This window comes from Cibotium barometz, chromosome 3 (assembly GCF_041138505.1).
Source record: "Cibotium barometz isolate CiBa-2024 chromosome 3, ASM4113850v1, whole genome shotgun sequence".
NCBI classification, from domain to species: Eukaryota; Viridiplantae; Streptophyta; class Polypodiopsida; order Cyatheales; family Cibotiaceae; genus Cibotium; species Cibotium barometz.
Genome location: NC_141048.1, coordinates 24,169,349 through 24,189,944, shown reverse-complemented (window position 1 = coordinate 24,189,944; position 20,596 = coordinate 24,169,349). Strand labels below are relative to the sequence as shown.

Here is a 20,596-nt window from a genome sequence, read left to right as displayed (position 1 = left end):
AGAGACCTAAAGGGCTAGTCCCCCACCTTCCTCCTCATATGGCATGATGATCGCGGCGTGAGTGGCCCAAGCAACTGTGCCCCACGTAAAAATATGGGCGGGGGTCCGATCCATAGTGAAAATGTGTAGGATCTACTACCAAACCTGTTACACCTTTGGGCAATCCCAAAGACAATGACACTAAGACTCCTAGGGATCGTGGATCACATGTAACATCTTTTAGGTCTCATATGACATGGACCCTTAGCAGATGGTCTAGTTGATTGTGAGCTAGGTATTTCCCTTAACCATGTGATGCTTCTACCGTGGCAGCAGGGACCCTATGGCTAAAAACTTCAACTTCCACAACATGAGGCACGGATGAGCGATCAACATCCCAAGATTCATAGTGAAAATGCAGCCAATGGAGAGCCACGAGAACCGTAGCCCCCTAGACTGTCGGACAAGTGTTCAGGAATTCAGCTGACATGTGTTCAGCTAACAAGTCAAGTGGCATCCAGCATCCACTTGCAGCCCTCTCTATTGGCTACCTACTTCTCACATTTTTACTAGGATCAGTGGGCCAAGGAAAAAAATAGGGCTAATCTTCGCCTATTGGCTATTTTTTGGGGATTTTCAATAAAAACATTTGCCCAAATTTGAGTTGTTTTGAAGGGTTTTAAAAAATATTCGCCCAATTTTGGACATTTTAGGCATTTTTTGAAAACATTCACCCCATTTTCTATAATTTTAGATTTATAGGAGGAATAATCACCAACCCACCTACACTTATATATTCATGAAGGCATCTTATTTTTTACCCTGAGTGGCGCATTCCAACAAATTGCATGGACAGCACCACCATATTGGCAATTAGCGGCAAAATGCTGAGTAATCATGCCTTATTCATTGCCGAACAGTACACCTACCGTGGGATGACTACTTGTATAAGCATGTAACTATGAGATTGCACGCGCGTGCGAGAGAGCGAGAGAGAGAGAGAGAGAGAGAGAGAGAGAGAGAGAGAGAGAGACTTTTAATGAGTTCAAGTGTTAGTGTTTCACTCTTCATGTTCTGTACTGTCTCTTGAGTCATCTTGCTGATTATCTCTCTCAGTTAGTTGTTCTCTTTGATGAGACACCAACTTCAGATGTACTCTTAGTTTTGGTCTCATAGGCCACTATGGCCTCTTAGAGACATTAATATATCATTTCATTTCTCATGTCACTATCTAGTCTTGGGCATAGTGTCTTGCCAGAGTTCTGTGAGTGCGTAAAGGAGCATGGCAACGTAGCCACATGTGTCCCTAGTCAAGTAGCAACTCCCGAAGGCATACTACCATAGAGTGACCCCGTGACACAACATAAGATTGGTGTCACAAACCCTAGTGTGCCAAGCAGCAAGGTCTGCTAAGGTACACAAAAAAATGGTGATCTTGCCGGGGAAAGATTCCATCTCCACCCTAGCCCATCTGGTCAAGGGCTCGTTGTGTTTTCTCTGTTTCTCGGATTTTGTCATCAGTAATGGAGTTCTACAATGCTGCTCCTATAGGGCTTAGTCACCACACTAGTGTTCTTATGAATGGGGTATTGTCGGGTGCTCTCACGGGTAGGCTCCCTTGTTGGTGGCGATTCATGGGTGTTGTTCCGTTGTTGTGGCCTATGTGGTTTGCATGGCTGCTAGTGGTGACCCTCACCTCCTCTACCTGCCTCTCCTATCCTCGACTCCCTCTGCCATGCTTACTTGTTGTCACTTCAATAATCATCCTCTTTTTTTTTCCAAGAAAGAGACTTCTATTAAGTATGAAAAAGACAAACAAAAATCACGGCTGTAAGCCGGATAAGAATAGAATCACCCCAATATGTAAGGTGATTTCAACCACTGAGGAGCATCATGATGCCATGAGAGACATGTGGAATTAGAGGAAAAGAAAATGCCATGGTCCCACTCCCTCATCAATATAACGCGCTTTGCTTGCACATAACAAGAGGACCCCTGAATACGAGCCCAAGTAGTCATGAGAGTATGGATGATGTCACCCCATATAGTACTAATGCATTGAGACCCAAAAATCTAGACACCCTCAACAGCCCCCGTGCATCTAGCTCTCCAGATCTGCCATGTTGTAATACTGGCAACAATCTCCCAACTGGTGTCAATCCTCTGACCTAGTAATCTGCTACTTGAGAACCTGCCTCTCTCTCTACCCCCTGGTGAAGATCTAATCGGGATCCTGCCCGAGGGGGGGACCACGGGAGGTGGTCTCCTAGACTGACGCCGAGGGCAAGCTCGGCCTAGATATTCCATCTGTCTACAGATGAAGTATTGGCCTGGAAGGCCATAGTACTCCACACGCTGAAGAATATGTTCGCCCCCCCGCAGGCATGGAATGGATATAACATGAGGCACAGAATCCGCTGAGGCAACACAAATGCAAAGAGATGATATCCCAACTGCCCGTGCAAGAGTTGAGGTAGGAGTTTTTTTTTGGGGGGGGTATCCCATCACTCTCCCGATGGCACCACCAATCACAAGGAGAAGAGGAAGGTATTCCTTCGTAAGGCCTGGGAAGCAAACTGTCACTGGGAATCCCGACACACCAGCGAGAGGATCAAACGCAGGGTCAAAGCCGTCCTGCCACCATATTGCAAAGGAGGCATGGGCCGTACGCAATGCAACGGGGCTGAGCTGCATGACTCAGTCTGACACTGTTTTGGCGAGTCGAACTCAACTTGATAGTAGCCACATCCCAAAGGATGAATGTTTGTAATCTTTGCAGGCTCACCGATGAGACTGGCCTACAAAAGATCCCTGAGTTGTCTGCATGTTGGGCAGCTACCGACAATCTTGCATACCATGTCGATGCCTCCAATGACGCAACTGTCGTAGCGAGGAGCTAGAGATCCTCTTCTGAAAAAGATAAGCAAGTAACAGCGGCCTCGGTAAGGACGGAGTAGCTAGCTGCTGCCATGGAGTCCTCCTGAGGGGTGAAGACCAAAATGAAGCCGAGACTTGCCGAATAAATAAAAACCCTAAACTAAGAGAACTGCCTGTAGGCAAAGGGGGGGATGAGGGGACAGAGGAGAGGCTGCAAGGGAAAGGAGAAGCGGAAGGCGGGGAAGAACAATAGGGGGGGGGGGGGGGGGGGGGGGGGGGGGGGGGGGACAATGCCACAAAGAAGAGGGAGGGAGCGGGCTGAGGAAAAAAAAGGGGGGAAAGGCAGGGGGGCACAGGCGGATGGGGGAGGGAGGGGAGGGAGCTAACGCAAGAGGGGGGGGGGGGGGGGGGGGGGGAGAGCAGGAAGAGGAGCAGAAAGAAGGTGAAGGGGGGCGGAGCGAGGAGAGGGGGGGAGAGCTCAAGTGGATAGGCAGGAGGGGGCCGGGTGGGGGGTAAAGGGGCTCGCAAAGAGGCAAGGGCGCATATGGGGGAGAAGCGGGGGAGCCAGGGAGCGCGCGTTGGCTAGGCGGAGAGATAAGTGGGGGAGCAAGGGCAGCGAGAAGAAGGAAGGGGGGGGGGTGGGGGGGGGCACAAAACGCAGAGGGGGATGGCGTGCAGACAAGCAACAAACGCAGAGGGGGGGGGAAGCTTGAGGTCGCGCTCACAACGTCCACACCCTCCTCTTCGATAAAATGATGGGGGCCCTCCTAACCTGTCCGGATTAGGCCACTAATCCAAGGCTTAGCACTAGATATGTAACAACACTCATGTGGAGTGCGACCGACAACTAAACAAATGCCACGACAAATTGTTCTTTTGGCTTCTTGTTGTTAAGCCTTGAGCCCTTCTCTCTCTTTCCGGGGCTAGGCAAGACTACCCTCTTCTTGTTGAACCTTTTGGAGCTTAAGAGCTTCTAGCTCACGCTTGAGATGATCTTCCTTGTGGGCCTTCTGGAGCTTGAGAGCTTCCAAGTCCATTTGAAGCGTGGTCACTATGTCATTGGCAGTGGCAGTGGGACCTTGGAGTGCCAGCCCCTATGTTGTCATCACCTTTGAACACAAGCCGTGTATTTTGGAGTTGAGCGGCAAGTTCTTGATAAACTCCCGCAAGGTGGCACCAAGCCTCATGCTCTCCAGGATCTTTTGTTGAGTGGTGCAAGGTAAAGCCTGGTTCACCCACTAACACATCATGAAGTCACCTAGATGGGCAGGCAAGCGGCCACCACAGCAATCGCGCGTCATGAGCTCGAAGACTGTTTCACCGGGAAGCAGCTTCAAGTGGTGGAGGTCCTACAACACCCGCTCCTCAGGATCTTTTGTTGAGTGGTGCGAGGAAGAGCCTAGTTCACCCACTAATGCACTATGAAGTCACCTAGATGGTTGAGTGGTGTGAGGAAGAGCCTAGTTCACCCGCTGACGCACCATGGAGTCACCTAGATGGGTGGGCAAGCGGGCCACCAGGACAATTTCCTATGTCATGAGCTCAAAGACTGTTTCACCGGGAAGCAGCTTCAAGTGGTCGAGATCCCACAACACCTGCTCCTCATGAATGCTTGGACGGAAGGTTCTAGAGAAGGTGTCATTCAAGGAGCATTGTCCGGTTGGCAATGTCCGAAAACTGACTGAACCACCTAACCCCTCCAATGTGGAAGGAAAGAGTACCACATAGGCATCTTCCCTATCCAACCCTCTACTTCTACACATGGCCATGAAGCCCCGCACATAGTCATCGGCACATCCTCTCTAGCAGTTCCTTTGAAGATTGGCAGCTTGAAATTCACACGCCCCAACACCCTCACCAAGGGTCAGTTCCGGCCAGATTTGCATCGGCCATGAGTGGAGGTAAGGGTAAGGGTGGAGGAGGGCGACTGAGAAGGAATAAAATTCCTACGATTGTAACAACGAATTGACAAGGGGCTTTCCTCTAACTAGAACAAACGAGAAACTCCTGATTATTGAGAGTTCCTTGGCAGGATCTCCAAATTTTAACGTGCTTGTAGCAGACCTTGTTGCCCGACACACTAGAGTCTATGACACCAGATTGTGTCACGCATTCACTCTATGGCAGTATGCCTCCAAGAGTTGCTACTTTTTCCAGAAAGGAGACTTCTATTAAGTATGAAAAAATTTTACAAAATGGAGATTTCACACCAAGCAAGGTGGAGATCTCAACCAATCAGGAACCCTATGCTGCCAATAGGGTCCCGAATGAAAGGGTGTGAAAAAGATACCGATGTCCCACTCTCTCATAAACTGGCCGCTCTTCCTCTTCGCAGCCCTCGAAGATCCCTAGATTCTGGCCCAGGTAGCCATAATCGTGTGAATAATATCACTCCAAATCCTGCAAAGACACTGAGAAACAAGAACAGGAGTACCCTCAATGGCCCCAGTGCATCTAGCCTTCTAGATATTCCAGGCTTAGATGCTAGCAATAATCTCCCAAGAGCTGTCTAACCTCTGTGCCCAAGGGACAAAGTGTGAAAGTGGCAAATCTTGAAGACAACACTGCCGAGCAACTCCTTGCCTAACCATAATGGCCAAGCTCCTGTCAGTCCCCTCGAATCTCAGATGAGGCCCAGACTGTGTCAACCAAATGATAGAGCCAAAAGAAATGATAGCATCCCTCTTAATCCTACCAAAGAGCTGTGCAATCGTAGACCAAACCCTCTGTGCTTCACTGCATTCCCATAAACAATGATAAACTCCGAAACTCCTGCACATCTAGGGCATGCTAGGCAAGCACCAGTAACAGACCTCCACTAATTGGTGGCCAGACCACCATGAAGGGAAACCCAGATAAAGGAGGAAATATGTGGCTTCCTAAAAGAATGCCACAATCTCTACCAAAATACCCTCTGAATGTCAGTCGAAATGCCGTAAGACTGCCAATGGGGTCTAAGAGTAGGGACACTCTGAATGTGTCCCAAGATAAGATGTCTGGCATTCCGCATCGTATAACTGAAAAAAGGCATGCTTTTCAAAGGGTTACAAGCATCCTTCCACTCCCACTTACTGGGGTCCCAATGCAAATGTAATATAGGGCAACCACCATACAACCAAAGGCTAACACTCTCTGTGATCATCCCGGGGGGGGGGGGGGGGGGGGGGGGTTCAACAAAGACGTGCTTCCCTAACCTGCCAACAACTCTCACTGGACGAATCTGGGGGCCCTCACAAAGATCCTGCACATCACATCTCTCCAGCTGCCATCCATCTTGTACAGAAAAAAAGACTGGTACATCATCCTCCCTAGGCAAGGAGAGACCCATAACCTGAAGAGGAACACCTGTCCTAGAAAAGAGTTGCTACTTGACTAGGGGGCGTGCGGCTACACCTTCCCGCTGCACTACACTCACACAACTCTAACAAGACACTCTGCTTAACGTGTACCCAAGAGATAGTCGCAAATTGCAATTGGCAAGATGACACATCAATAGAACACTTGACGAGAAGAGACATACACAAAACACAGACAATGAAGAATAAGAACAATTGCATTGATTCACTAAAACTGAATGATCCCTCGGCAGTCCTAAGGTTGCTCATTTATACAAGTGGTCTGTCCACAGTGAGTAGGTACAATGTTTGGGGCATAAAAGTGCCCGCCGGCACTGAATGAGGAGTGTGATTCCATTGTTCAACCTACTACTAATTGTCAGTATTAGGGTCACACCACCCACTTGCTGATGGTGTGCAAGTGGCAGTCCTCCAAGGTAAGAGAAAGACCTAGTAATTGCCCACAGAGCGCGCATAGCCAATGAAGAGGTTGGTTGTAGGTAGGTACTTCCACGGAGCACAAGTAGCCAATGAAGAGGTTGGTTGTAGGTACTTCCATCGATGGATTACCATCTTGGTTGTAGGTACTTCCATCAATGGATCACCATCTTGGTGTGTCACTTGTCATGTTTTCTGATGGTGGATGGCTGGCACTTGTCAACTGGACATCGGACAACAAGATGGGCACACTCCTGTGCTGCCTGAGTTACAGCTATATTTGAAAACAAAAGGAACTACAACATGTAGCACAAGAATGGAACAAACTGACCTTGAATGATCCTACATTTGTTGCAGCAGCATTCAGCTTTTCCAATGACTTCAGGTTTGAGACCTCTCCAAGTTGATTGATAGGATTTTGAGCCACATTGAGTTCCTTCAGCCGCACACAATGTCCCAGCCCCTCAATCTGGTTTATAGCATTATTAGCCAGCCAAAGAACCTCAAGAGCTGTGAGATGAGAAAGGTTCTTGATGTGCTGTATCTTGTTGCTATGCAAGTAAAGCTCCACCAGCCTTGTGCAATTCTGAAGCCCATCAAGCCTGCACTTTAATGCAGCATTAAGCTTCAGTGCAGCTAAATCTCACTGTTTACATTTTGAAACATCGCATGCTGGTTAGAACGCCACCTTTCGATAATGTTCTCATTTAAACGGAGGATTTGTAAACATGGGCAGTTATGAAGACCCTCAATGGAGGGAATATTCTGTTGGACCAGTGAGAGGGAGACAAGATTCGGGAAAAAGGACATGCAGCATATCTGAGGAACACCCTGCATAAACATCTCCATGCTTGTAATGGTCTCAGGAGCACATATCAACTGATCTTCAGTTATATCATTATACTCACAAATGTCTTGAAGAGCTGTCAAAGGGAAAAAATACTGCAAATTAACACCTAGAAAGTACTGTCATGTAATAACCATCAAAAAATGCATTTCAAGCAGCGGTATTGTTTAATGTGGTCTACTTACCTAGACACATTCATTTTTTATAATCAATCAAGTAATCATGGAAGAGCAAGTTGTTCTCAAAACATTGACACAGGAAACATCAAAATAACTACTCAGTCAAAAAGTGACCACAAATATGATATAAACACCCCATTTCCTTCATATTCAACTCCCGGTTCAATCAAAGCAAATAACCAGATTTTTGGGGTGAGAACTCGCTGTTTTTTATTAAATATTAAATATCAGAAGCAGAGGAGCCTGTTTTGAAAAAGCTTCCACTTGGCTCAGAGAGGTGAGCTTGCGCTGCTGTTTCCTGCCCCCGCCTGCCCCACTGCTGCCCCCACCAACCCATCTGCAGCCCCCGCCTGCCCCTCTGCTGCCCCAGCTGCTCCCACCCTTCTACTCCCGCTTCTGCCCCCCTTCTTCTGCACCCGCCTTTGTTGCTCCTGCATTCTGCTTCCGCCTTGCTGCACCCACCTTCTCCACTCGCGTTTCCCTTTTATTTCAGCAGCATCACCCCCACTGGCCGGGAGAATCATCAATTTTTCACAAGACAAGCTCACCTCTCTTCAGCAAGACATTGACCTTGAGGTCCAAACCACCCTTGTTGCGAGAGTTTATGGTTACCACCCCTCTTGTTCTCGCAGGCCCGCGAATGGCTTCTAGCAGCTCTCCCTTCGGAGCTGATTGTGCACTTCCAGGATACTCGTTTGCTTGGTCGAGGCTTCTTCCAGGTGGACTTTCATTCTTCAGAAGCTACTTCTCAAGTTTTGGCTGGCAGCCCCTTCCCTCGTGGTCCTAGGAATATTTTCTTCTTTCAGTACCAGGTGGGCTTTGATCCAGTGACGGAGGATCAATGCCTTACCCCGGTCTCACTGCGGTTCCCTGCTCTTCCTCGGTCCTACTGGAAGTTTTTAACTTCCACAGGGGCATCCTTTGGCCAGGTTCTAGAGATACCAGTCCTTCCAAGCTCTCCCGCCTCAGCTTCCGTGGCTGTTACCACCACTCTTGCTTGTTCCTGATCCATCGATTACTCACGATCATATTATGCTTCAGAGACCTGACAGATCTCATTTCTGCCAGAGCATGGAGATTGCAAGCAGACCTGACCAGTGTCGAATTTGTCGTCGACAAGGCCACATTGCTAGAGATTGTCCTAGATCGAGGGGCCATGCTAGGAGGCAGCGTGGTCCCACCCATCTACAGCTGCCTAGACTCCAATTGATCCTATGCCAAAGAAGATCACACAACGTTGGGTTGTGGTCAGGGATGGCAAGCACCCTCGGACCCCGTACCTGCCCCTTCACCTACACCCCTAGTGGAGCACCCCAACCCTTATGCAGCTCTTGCCTTACAGAATGTTGATCCTTCTTTGGAGGATGAGGCTTTGCACAGGCACAGGATTTGGATCCCTCACAGGAGGATGCTACATTACAGTTATAGGATGATTGCACCCTTGAGGATGATGTTGCACATTCGCATTTCAAGGGAGTTTCATGCATGTATCATGATGCCCACAGTAGAGTGCTCGCTTGTGGTGATAGAGGAGAGCGGTTTCAGATTTCTCGCGCAGTATGACAGGGTTGCCCTTTAGCCCCATTATTATATATCATAGTTGCAGAGGCCATGAGCATCTTTCTCCGCTCCATTGCTAGTATTTTTGGATTGAGGTTGCCTCTTCGTAGTCAAGAGGAATTGGTTGACTTTGAGTTAGCTGATGACATAGCCATGTTCTTTCTAGGCTTCACATATATGCTTATGTTCTTTCTAGGTAGCACTAGAGGAGTTCTATTTGGCAGCAAGGGCACTCATTAATTGGCACATATCTGTTGGTTTTTGGGTTAGTGATTCACCGAGAGTTTCTTGGGGTGCAGAGCTTGGTTTTACTTGGATCAGTAGAGGATGCACTACTAGATATTTGGGATGCCAGGTTGGGATTGATATTTCTCCTGCACAACAGCTTGCTCCAGTACTTGCGAGTATCCAGAAGAAGCTCCTTCATTGGAGCTCCAGGAGATTAGATTTAGCTTCCAGAGCTTTCGTGGCTAATCAGGTATTGCTTGCCTCAGCTTGGTTTATTGCCTCTTGTTGGTGCTTCTCTCGTGCGTGCATTGGTCAATTGCAGAGATTGATCCGCAATTTTCTCTGGTCAGGTTTGGATGGCACCTCAGACACTCGTGCCAAGGTAGCTTGGCTTACAGTTATTCAGCCCAAACGAGAGGGGGGCTTGAATATTATTGATCCAGATGTTCAGTGCAGGGCGTTGCTCTGCAAACTTGTGGTCAGAGATTTCCTACCAAGCACCGAGTCTTGGAAGGATTTTTTCTTGTCTCAGATTTCCAGATATACATCCTGGGTCGAGAGAGACTGGATGCCCAGCACACGATTTTTGTTCACAGAGGCTGATAGCACGGCACCATCTTCCCCTCTTATTGTAGCCATTGTCAGAGCATGGAGAAGCATGAGATCTTTTTTGCGACAAAGGCTTCCTAGGTCTTTGGACGAGGCTCACTGACAACCTATTATGTGGAACGAGCTCATCAGGGATGAGGCCAGTCAGCCACTTGGTGCATCTCGTTATATGCAGTGGTCGAGGATGGGAGAGATGTGCATAAACAGTTCTTGTTTGGAAGACCTTTAAGAGTCTTTCAGAGGGTCGAAGAGCTGCATCCATTCAGCATCTTAGGGGCTCTCACATTCGTATTGATCAGATTGATGCAGCTATTCCGCATGAGTGGCTCTCTGGGACCTTTCATGGAGACTATCATCCAAGTTGGATGGGAGTTTTTCAAGGATAGGCATACCTCTGCAGGTCATTACTCTCCTGGGCTAGGAGACTACAGATTGCATCATTTACTCTATCATGCCTAGAGAGAGATTGAGGAGATCTAGTATGGAGGAGATCATCCCAAATACTAGGCTTAGTCCAGTGAGGATTGTTGGTCATTCGGGGAAGCATTGGTTCATTGACCCTTCTCCTCAGATAGTGACTCATGGCTCTTGGTGTTTGTGGTTATATGGTGGCAATCCTATCAGATATCTTCAGTGGAATCCAGGAGAGTGGGAGTGGATTGATGCCTTCGATCCTTTGAAAAGCCTTCCTTTTTTCAGTCTCACCATCCGGAATGCCAGGCTTCTCCTAACTCGACAAATACATAGGATCCCTACTCTCAGGCCTCATTGGGAGATCTATCATATTTCTCTAGTGATACAGCGCAGATATTGGCACAGACTTTGGCACTCATACAGAACGAGCCAGATCTCTCATTTCTTTTGGTTATTATTGCATGGTGGTCTCCCCACCAATCAATGGAGATCGGTTTTCGGTGTAGCACCTTCCTGCCTCCTAGATGTGCAGCAGATTTATTCTGAGACTGTACAACATTGTTTATGGGGATGCAGCACTGCACAGCAAATTTGGGGTTCTATAGCCCAACTTACGGACCCATCAACACTTCTCTGCACTGCACTCTCTCTCCTGACGGCAACCATACACGAAACGACCAGCCACCAGTAGCGTTCGTGGCTGCGCCAGCCACACCAGAAAGAACCCGGCCACTCTCTCTCTCTTCAGAGTGCGCCCCACCAGCAACCCTCAACTTTTCCTTTGCGCCTCTGTGCTACCAGCTTCAGCGGCGGCCTCCCAGCAAGAGCACCTCTCTCATTCCTCTGCTTTGCGGCCGCTCTCCTGCGCTCCCCAGCCGCCGCCAACTCAACCACCAGTGCACCAGCTGCTCCTTATGACCAACGCAACCTTTCTCTAGTTGCCAGAGGCGGCTCACATCCCATCGCCAACAGCTGCAACAATACCTCCTAGGCGGCTCTCTCCCAGCCCGTCACCAACCCCTCCGTCCTCGACTCTCTTTAGCTACCAGCCACCGCAATCCACTTCAAGCCTGTCTCGCCAGCTCCTCTGTCGCCGCCAGCTGTCACATCTCCCTCCACGTCGCTAGCCACTACTTGCCCATCAAAAACCAAGGACCCTGCTCCCTCTCACCTAGTTAACCTTTGCGCCCCACCGCTAGCCACAAAGGCGGCCTCCTTTGTTGACGTCCCCTGGCTACAGCTCCTCGCCAGCTTTACACACCTTCCAGAAGAACCCGCCAGCTTGCCTTCGACCTTTTTTCTAATTTTCTTACACCACATTCCTCCTTACCATTTACACATCCATTACTTTCCTTTTTGCTTCCCCTTCCAAAACCATCAAATGCACCATTCAATTAGCATCCCAACAACTAAACGCCCACATGCTCTCTGCACCTTCGAATACAACCTACCAGTGTCCATTTATTTGGGACGCGTACACAAACAAAGCAGCCGAACAGCTGATACCACCTCCAGCGGACCACACTCCGGACAAACCTGCACAAACCCACTACCAAACCATCCACCCTGTACATCTGCCCCAGGACATTCCAGGGCAAAGCTTCACACATGCCATGCATTCCATATGTACACAAGCCCAAAACACCTTTCAAATTTTCGCCTGACAACGTCTTCAAAAGGCCATAATGACCTATGAGACCAAAAAGTTACATCATGGTGGATCTGATACAACGTCTGGATAAAAAACCAGAAAATGAAAAATAAAGATGATACTACTAGCACCTAGAAAATGAAACTGGAACTAGAAGGTAAACAGAAACCCTTATAGGGTGTGAATATAGTGAGGGGGGGTGGTACGCTATGGAGGTGAGTGGAGTACAGTGAGGGGATACAATATCATGTGGGACGGGGGGGTACACTATGGAGGTGCCTCGAGAGAGAGAGAGAGAGCCTAGAGGGTCTGTACGGCGATTGCTGTGCGACTGCATGTGTAATCTGCAGCATCACTCGTCATCTTTTGCCTTTCGATTCTCTTCTCTGTTCATCCCCTTCTAAGTGTGTGTGTGCGTGTGTGTGTGTGTGTGTGTGTGTGTGTGTGTGTGTGTGAGAGAGAGAGAGAGAGAGAGAGAGAGAGAGAGAAATGAAATGAAATGAAATGTTATATTAACGTCTTCAAAAGGCCATAATGACCTATGAGACCAAAAGTTACATCATGGTGGATCTGATACAATGTCTGGATAAAAAAACCCAGAAAAATGAAAAATAAAGATGATACTACTGGTACCTAGAAAATGAAACTGGAACTGGAATATAGCGAGGGGGGGGGGGGGGGGTACGCTATGGAGGTGAGTGGAATATAGTGAAGGGATACAATATCATGTGGGACGGAGGGGTACACTATGGAGGTGCCTCCATCTCATAGTATGTGCCGCATCGGACACTGGCGGATCTCCTCAATATCCTCTGTGGTCAGCACCCTGACTGGGTGTCCCGCATGCCTCGCAAGAATAATCCGAATCTGCCGCTGCAACCTCCGTCTATGCTGGGATGCCCCCCTCCGTAGTCGTGGGCGTCTGGACCACCCAAGCTCAATCGCACGATCAATCAGTGTACCCCTGGTGTGGGCGGTATCCATGTCCTGCTGCTGCTGTGGTCCATCTGGCACAGTGATGGCTGGACTAAAGAAATCTGTAATGTGCCTCTGAGTCTGGCTCTCTGTGTGCCTAAGCAGGCTATCTCTATGTCTCCGCAGCTCAAGCAAGAACAATCCCAAACACCTCTGGTCCTGGAACCCCATGACTCTGGAAAGTGGTCCAAAACCCTCTCTGAATAAACAATGGAAACGACCACGTATCTCATAGTATGTAGTACAATGGCATATATAATGCAGCTCTGTCTCTGGCTCCCCATGGCATACTCGGCATATCCTGGCCTCAGCTGGTATACCTCTATATCGGCCAATCTCAATCTCAAGCTGGTGTGAGGATGTGCGAATCTGACCAATAGCACATCGTACTGCATGAGACAAGTGTACATCCATGTAACTGGGTCTGATCACAAAACCATCTGCTGTGAGCTGAAGAAAATGCTCTCTGTAGAAAGCCATCTTCGTGCCCAGCTCCTCAGTCGGTTGTATCCATGTCCTCCTAATGTCCAGCTGAACTAAATCCTGACGGATGAGTCTGGTAATCTCTGTCCGTGTGAGAGTGAGAGAGGGTGCCTCCAGAGAATACTGGAAGGGAGGCAATCTGTCCATGCTAAAACCATGTGCCTGGAACCAAGATGTCATCTGTCCATACCAACAAGCCGTGTCTCCCTGTAAAGCTAACTGTCGGGAGGACTCCAGGGCGAGGCGTGCATATCTGTCTCGGGGGAGATCCCACAAGCCATGTATGTAGGAGACTGATCTCGTAAGAGCCTCAATCACCAGAGGGGCAGCCGCCAGCTCTGCTCGAATAATCTCATGAGGTACCACGGCCTTGGCTCTTATAATCCTAGCAATCATAGATACCAAAGGCCTCTCCATACCTCTCCACCCGCCTGCGCTATGATGGCCCACTGAAGGTCCCCATATCTGCACTCCATAAAGCATAGCTGATGTCACTAGAGTGTCAAAAAGCCAAAGTTTCGTTCGAGGTTCCTGAAACTGAACCTGCGAACACATCCTCTCCAAACCACCCAGGGCTGCATGTGCTCTAGTCAATCTAGTCTCTGCTGCTCTCCTCATCGAAAACACTGGCCCACTGAATACTACCCCAAGATATGTATATGCATCTGTATACTCCACAATCTCTTGCCCATATGTAAATGTGGAAGCTGATCGCCTAACCCACTGTGGCGCGGTGTTAAACACCATAACCTTGGTTTTGCCAAGGTTGACAGACAATCCACTATCATGTGCAAACTCATGTAAAGCATCCAGATGACGCTGCATACCCTCAGGGGAATCAGAGATCAACACAATATCATCAGCATATAACAATAGTGGGATCCATGTACCTGCTAGCTGGGCTCCTCTGTCCCCCAATCTCTCAATGTAGTCAGAAGCCTCATCCACATACATACCAAACAGTGAAGGAGATAACGGGCAACCTTGCTTCACTCCTATAGTGGAGTGAACCAAAGTAGAGACCCCCTCTGGGGTGCGTACCTGTCCTGCAACTGATCTATATAAAGCCATAATCCCCCATATGAGCTCTGTGGGTACCCCCATCTCCTGTAATCGCCTCATCAATCTGGCTCTGGGCACTGTATCAAATGCTTTGCGGAAGTCCACAAAGCTACAATAAATCCGTCGCCCATGCGACCTGCCCTCCTCAATAATGGCCCGGAGAGTCAAGATGTGGTCAAGAGTAGAGAAACCTCTCCTGAACCCTGCCTGTCCCTCTGCTCGAATGCCAACTCTCTCTGCCCATCTACTCAACTGCTGCTCAAGAATGGATGCATATAATCGTGCTAGTGTGTGACCAATCATAATAGTGCGATAATTCCCTGGCTCCATAGGGTCCCCTGACTTGAAGATAGGCACGATGGTGGACCTACTCCAAGTCTTTCGCACATAGCACGATTGAACATCACTGCTAGAAGCTCTGCCAGCATGTCTCTCGCATGAATAAAGTGCTCAGCGACCAATCCATCATGATCATATGCTCTCCCAGTCTTCATCCTATCAATGGCCTTCCTTACCATCTCTGCGGTAAAGAAAGTACATGTCTGTGGGCATGGTGCTGGCGGGTCAGGAAAAGGTGTCTGTCCAGGAACTGTATATAGAGATGCTGCATAACTACCCCAGACCTCTGTAGAAGTGATGGCCAAAGCAGGGGAGGACTCATGAAACAGACGCCAAGCCTCCCTCGAGTCCTGGCTCAAGAACAGCTGGTATAATTCTTGCTCTAGCTGAGCAAGGCCGGCCCGCTTCTTCCTTCGCACAAGACGTCGGAAGGCAATACGTGACTGTCGGTGAGTAGTGACTCCCAAAGCAACCTCCCGCTGCAGTCGGGCTCTGGTCTCTCTGCACTCCTCATCATACCAGCTGTTCTGGGGCATACATCTAGAACGCTGTCTCTGTCCAGGCTGAGTATGTGGATATGCCTCTCTCGCTGCATCATGTAAAGTCTCTGTCAGTATATGGGTCAACTCCTCCAAAGGTCTCCCTGGCTCCTCTGTGTACAGACGTTTATAAATCCCATCTGTGTAGACAGCATCAGTCTCTGAGGTAAAAGTATATCGAGTGTGATCTGCCCCTCGTGTCCTCTGAGCTGTGGTAAAGTGAAAATAGATAGTCAATGTCAACAATGCATGATCCACTACTACCCCAATGGGCCGAGATCCAACTGTGAAGTCCTCAATGCATGAAACAAAGCTGGGCATAGCCATAACATAATCCACTGTGCTAGCACCATGTCTATGTGGAAAGCAAGTAAATCCAGCTGCTGACGGAAACCTCTGCAAGCCATTAAGTATGGCCAACCCATGTGCAGTCCCCATATCTACCAAATATCTCCCATACTCTGTGCACTCCACATCCTGTGAGCGTCTGTCTAATCCCATATCCAGAGTGTCCAGCTCTCTCAGCGTCTCCTCCGAGGTATCATAAAAGGCTGTCTGGCGGTTGCCCGTCCGGGCATTAAAGTCCCCTAACAGGATGATGTCTCCATCCCTAGAGAACTCCCATATGTCATCATCTAGCACAGAGAAAGGAGACTGCCCTCTAGGTGCTGCATATGTCGATGTACTAGGAGCAAAATAGCATATGGCAATATACAGGAATCTGCCTGTGTCGGCCCTCAGTCTCACCCACATATATCTGGCTTGATCATCTCTCCGAACGATGTGTAGAAGCGGTTGCAGCTCCTCCCTGAAAAGAACTGCCACCCCTCCTGATCCTCTACTACTGTGTACCGATCTCGTCCCTACTCTGCAAGCTGTCTCCCATCTGTATCCTGTCACCTGTGGCATCATCTGACCAGGAGCCTGGTGAGTCTCCGAGTAGAAGACTATATCTCTATCTCTAAAGCTGTCCTCAAAGGCACCTACATCAAGTCTGAGGGATCCATTGCAGTTCCAGGCTGCCAGCTTTAATTTGGTCCCATAGGTCTCGCACTGTCATGTAGAGCGTCGCTCCACGATGACCACCCTCCCTTCTCTATAAAATGCTATCTTTCCCTTTTCTCTTGCTGCTCTAATCTCTGGCATAACTTCCTTCATATGTGCAAGCTGTGAAAGAGTAAGATCATCACCAAGAAAAATGCCTGTATTCTTTAAAGTGGGTCGTCTCTTCAAGAACTCCTTCTTCGCCTCAATAGAGGGGAAGCGAAGTATGAGAGCTCTTTCCTTTGATGTTTCCCCGTTGCCTCCGCTTTTTTTGCCCACTCTCCAAGCTTTTGCGTGTGCCGGACTATCAATCCCCATCAACACCATAAGCTCTTTCACCTCCTCTTCAACTTTATCCTTGTCTTTAAGGCCGGTAATCCTCACATGCAAAGCACGCGTACGTCTTCGTTGTTCCTCTTCCAAAGTCATGTTAATGATTGTAGGTGTAGGGGTTGTTATCTCCTTACCTTTACCCTTCTTGGCGACCTCTATCCACTTCTCCGCTTCATCCATCTTCTTTTGCGTCTTGGTGATGACTTCCACCCATGAGGAAGTCTTTGCTTCATGCTGCTTCTCTTCTTCCTTAATTGCCCGTACTTGTTCTTTGATAACCTTGAGCTCTTCTATCATTGATGGCTGAATTTCACCGTCTTCAAGTCCACCATTTGCCTTGGCCTCTGCAAGCTCCCTCTGAAGAGCTGAAATTACGCCTTTGAGCGTGTTGACTTCCCCGTGAAGGTCTTTGACTTCCGCTAAGAGGTCCTCCTTCTCCTCTTTCCACCGCTTACCCTCATTGAATACTATTTGGAGAAAGTTGGCTTTCTCCTTCCACCATCCCTCCATCTCTGCCTTCCATTCCTTCATTTCCTTTTCCACATTTGTTATCCTCTTGTTTGTGACCATAAAGGTCGCCTTCATCGGGTTGCGCAAGGGGGAAGCCATGGAAGAAGCGAGAGAGAGAGAGAGAGTTATGCTGCTGCCTTGGGGGCCTGAGCAAGGGTGGGTGGGGAAAGGGGGCCCAGCGACCAGCCTAACGCATAGATAGACTGGCCATTGCCAGCAGAACTGTGCGGCAAGGCGAACTGGCGAACTGGAAAGGGGGCCCAGCGACCAGCCTAACGCATAGATAGACTGGCCATTGCCAGCAGAACTGTGCGGCAAGGCGAACTGGCGAACTGGCGAGCAGAGCAGAGGCGAAATGAGAGAGGCGGGCAGACAGGCGAAATGAGAGAGGCGGGGCAGACAGGCGAAATGGGAAAGGGGGGGGCACACAGGCGAAATGGCGAGCAGAGCAAAGGCGAAATGAGAGAGGCGGGCAGACAGGCGAAATGGAAAAGGGCGGGGCACACAGGCGAAATGGCGGAGCAGAGCAGAGGACACATGCGAAATGGAAAAGGGCGGGCAGACAGGCGAGAGAGAGAGAGAGAGCGAGCAGAGCAGATGGAGGGGACGAAGGGCGGGGTGCAAGAGGGCGCACAGGCGGGGGGCGGGCAGACAGGCGAGAGAGAGAGAGAGAGAGAGAGAGAGAGAGAACTGCGACGACAGCAGTGGCAGCTGCAGAGACACCTGCTCCGCCCACTCCACAGAAGTTTCTACCCCACTCTTGGACCAGCGTGGAGGCCGAATTCTTTCTGCTCTCCGCGGAACCTTGCCAGCTCATCTCGGCGCCAAATTTCTTGTACAGTCGTTCCTCAGCTTGAAGGCGATCCCTACTGCAGCGGATTCTCGTGCTTTTCTAATCATAAGCTCTCTAATTGACACGCTTTGGGAGGGTTTCCGGCTCTAGGGTTTCAGGCAGCAGTGGCAGAAGATTAAAGATAAAAAATAAAAAATAAAAAATAAATCAGGTTTGCAGGTTTTCTCAAGGGTGCAGCAAGGGTTCAAGCAACTATTCAAGGGTTTGCAGGTGCTGAATTAGAGTTTTCAGGTGCTGAATTAGGGTTTGAGAGAACAGGTTTTCTTTGCTTTTGTACATGGATTTGGATGACCCGGCTGCTGCTGTTGGTGGCATGGCTGCCAATAGCCTTAACATGGATCTTATTGAGGAGATGATCGAGAAGGATGTGGGTTATGCTTCAGATGCATCGGAGCAACAAAAACATCAAAGGCTTGATGTTGATGCAAGCTACACTCCGGTGAATGTTGGAGAGAATGCAGAGGAAAGTTCTCAGGTACCTTCTCCGGAGTTTGCACGTTTGCTGCAGATCACTAGTGAGCTTCTGCAAGAATATGTGAAGGCAAATAGCGTGCAAATGGCTGCAGTAGATAATGGTGGTGTGGCTGATGTATGCATGGAGACTCCTTTGTTGCTACAACAAATAGCGTGCAAATGGCTGCAGTAGATAATGGTGGTGTGGCTCATGTATGCATGGAGACTCCTTTGTTGCTACAACAGCTAGCAGATTTTCATGATTGTGCTGCTATCTTCTTCTTTACTTGACGTATTCCGTTGTTGCCTCGTCTTAGAGCATGGTTGGGCCGCTTGGTGTCGCCTGAGGCACTTGAGGAGATTTATGATGGTCCGAGAGGCTTTTATGAAATACTTTTTCGCACTTCGAAAGCCCGTAGGGCAGTCTTGGAGCAGGTGCCACTCTTTTTGGATGGGCAGTTGGTTCATGTGGTTCCGTGGAAGCCTATGGCAGAGTACCAAGATATGTTGCGCCAGGCTTGCCCAGTTTGGGTTGAAGTGAAACAATTTCCACCAATGTTTTGGCGTGTTTTACCAAGTCTCATGCGAGGTATCGGTGATGTCTTGGTGGTGCCTCGAATGACATCTAGAAACCGAAATCGTCTATGCATGCTGTGGGATACTGGGAGACCTAGGCCAACACATTTGCATGTCAATATGGCTGGGCTGCGACCTTTAATGTATGAATTGAGGTGGGATACATTTGCTGGCCACTGTTTCAAATGTGGTGAGATGGGCCACTTTGTCTCCGAATGTCCTAAGAAAGAACAAGTTGTTGCTACCAAGGATGTCGTTGATGGGCAGTTGCCCGTGGAAGATGAGCATGATGCTCCTTTACATGATGCCCAGCACATGGATGTACATGTGGATGTTCAGAATGAGGTTGAGCAGCCATGGATGGAAGTACGTGGTAAAAAGACACGATTTGTTGCCCCGCGGGGGGATTTCTCAGATGCTGTTTGGCGGAGGCCTTTGCGTACTCATCAGGGGCCCTTACATACATATGCTCGTCGCCCTTTGGGTTCAGGTGCCCAGCAATAGACCAGGATTGAGAGGCCGGGAGGCCAACTTTCTCAGGGTACAGGGACTCTTGGGGTGGATAGAGTAGAACGCTATCCTATTAGAAGTCGCCTAACAAAAGAAGCACAACAACAATTGCCTCTTGTGTTTGGTTCGAAGGGTGAGGTCATCTCGCCATGGGATGGTCATTACCCTTCGGCACGTGCTCGGGAACTCCAAGGGCAGTCTGAGATCACAAATGCCATGTCTAAAAATGCAATGCTTCAAAAGGTTCGTGATTTGGCAGATTGTCTTGGGCCTAGTACACGGCCTTGTTGATTCCTTTTCTGGGAAGGCTTATGAAAATTGTACAATGGAATGTAAAGGGTATTTCTTCGCGCCAAAAGCAGTTCAGGCTTTGGCGTACAACTTTTTGTCATGGTTGGGATGTTTTGTGTGCAGTTGAACATAAGCAGCATAAGTTGGCTGGCAAAGCCTATGTATATAAGGGGTTTCATGTTTTCTACAGCGGACATCCTGCTTCGCAGTCAGGTGTTATGTTTGCTGTTCGTTCGCAGTTTCATCCTTCTCTTGTGATTCAAGATGTTCATGGAAGATTTCTAGTGATATAGATTATTTGGGATGATACGCCTTTATGGTTGTTGGGGTGTATGCTCCAAATAATGCTCGTGCACGCCGTTTGCTGTGGAATGACTTGTGTGCTCTTTCAATCTCTCATCCTGGCTTTGTGATGGGAGACTTTAATATGTGTGTCTCCAGGGAGCAAGCCACGTCGCCTCATTATGTATGCTCCAAATAATGCTCGTGCACGCCGTTTGCTGTGGAATGA

At 48.9% G+C, this 20,596-nt stretch overlaps 1 protein-coding gene across 11 annotated transcripts in view; it reads right to left on the bottom strand.

Moving 5' to 3' along the window:
* The window catches only part of LOC147639861 (uncharacterized), a 168,933-nt gene that overhangs the window by 140,969 nt on the left and 7,368 nt on the right, over positions 1-20,596 (bottom strand). For 10 of the 11 annotated variants that reach the window (XM_086774803.1, XM_086774780.1, XM_086774789.1 and 7 more), the window contains exons 2-3: positions 7,318-7,552; positions 6,961-7,231 (exon numbers count right to left, since the gene is read on the bottom strand). In XM_086774803.1, the coding sequence (XP_086630929.1) occupies positions 6,961-7,231; positions 7,318-7,552 (506 nt within the window). The remainder of the gene's footprint in view (positions 1-6,960; positions 7,232-7,317; positions 7,553-20,596) is intronic. The other variant, XM_086774774.1, reaches the window with a different exon arrangement.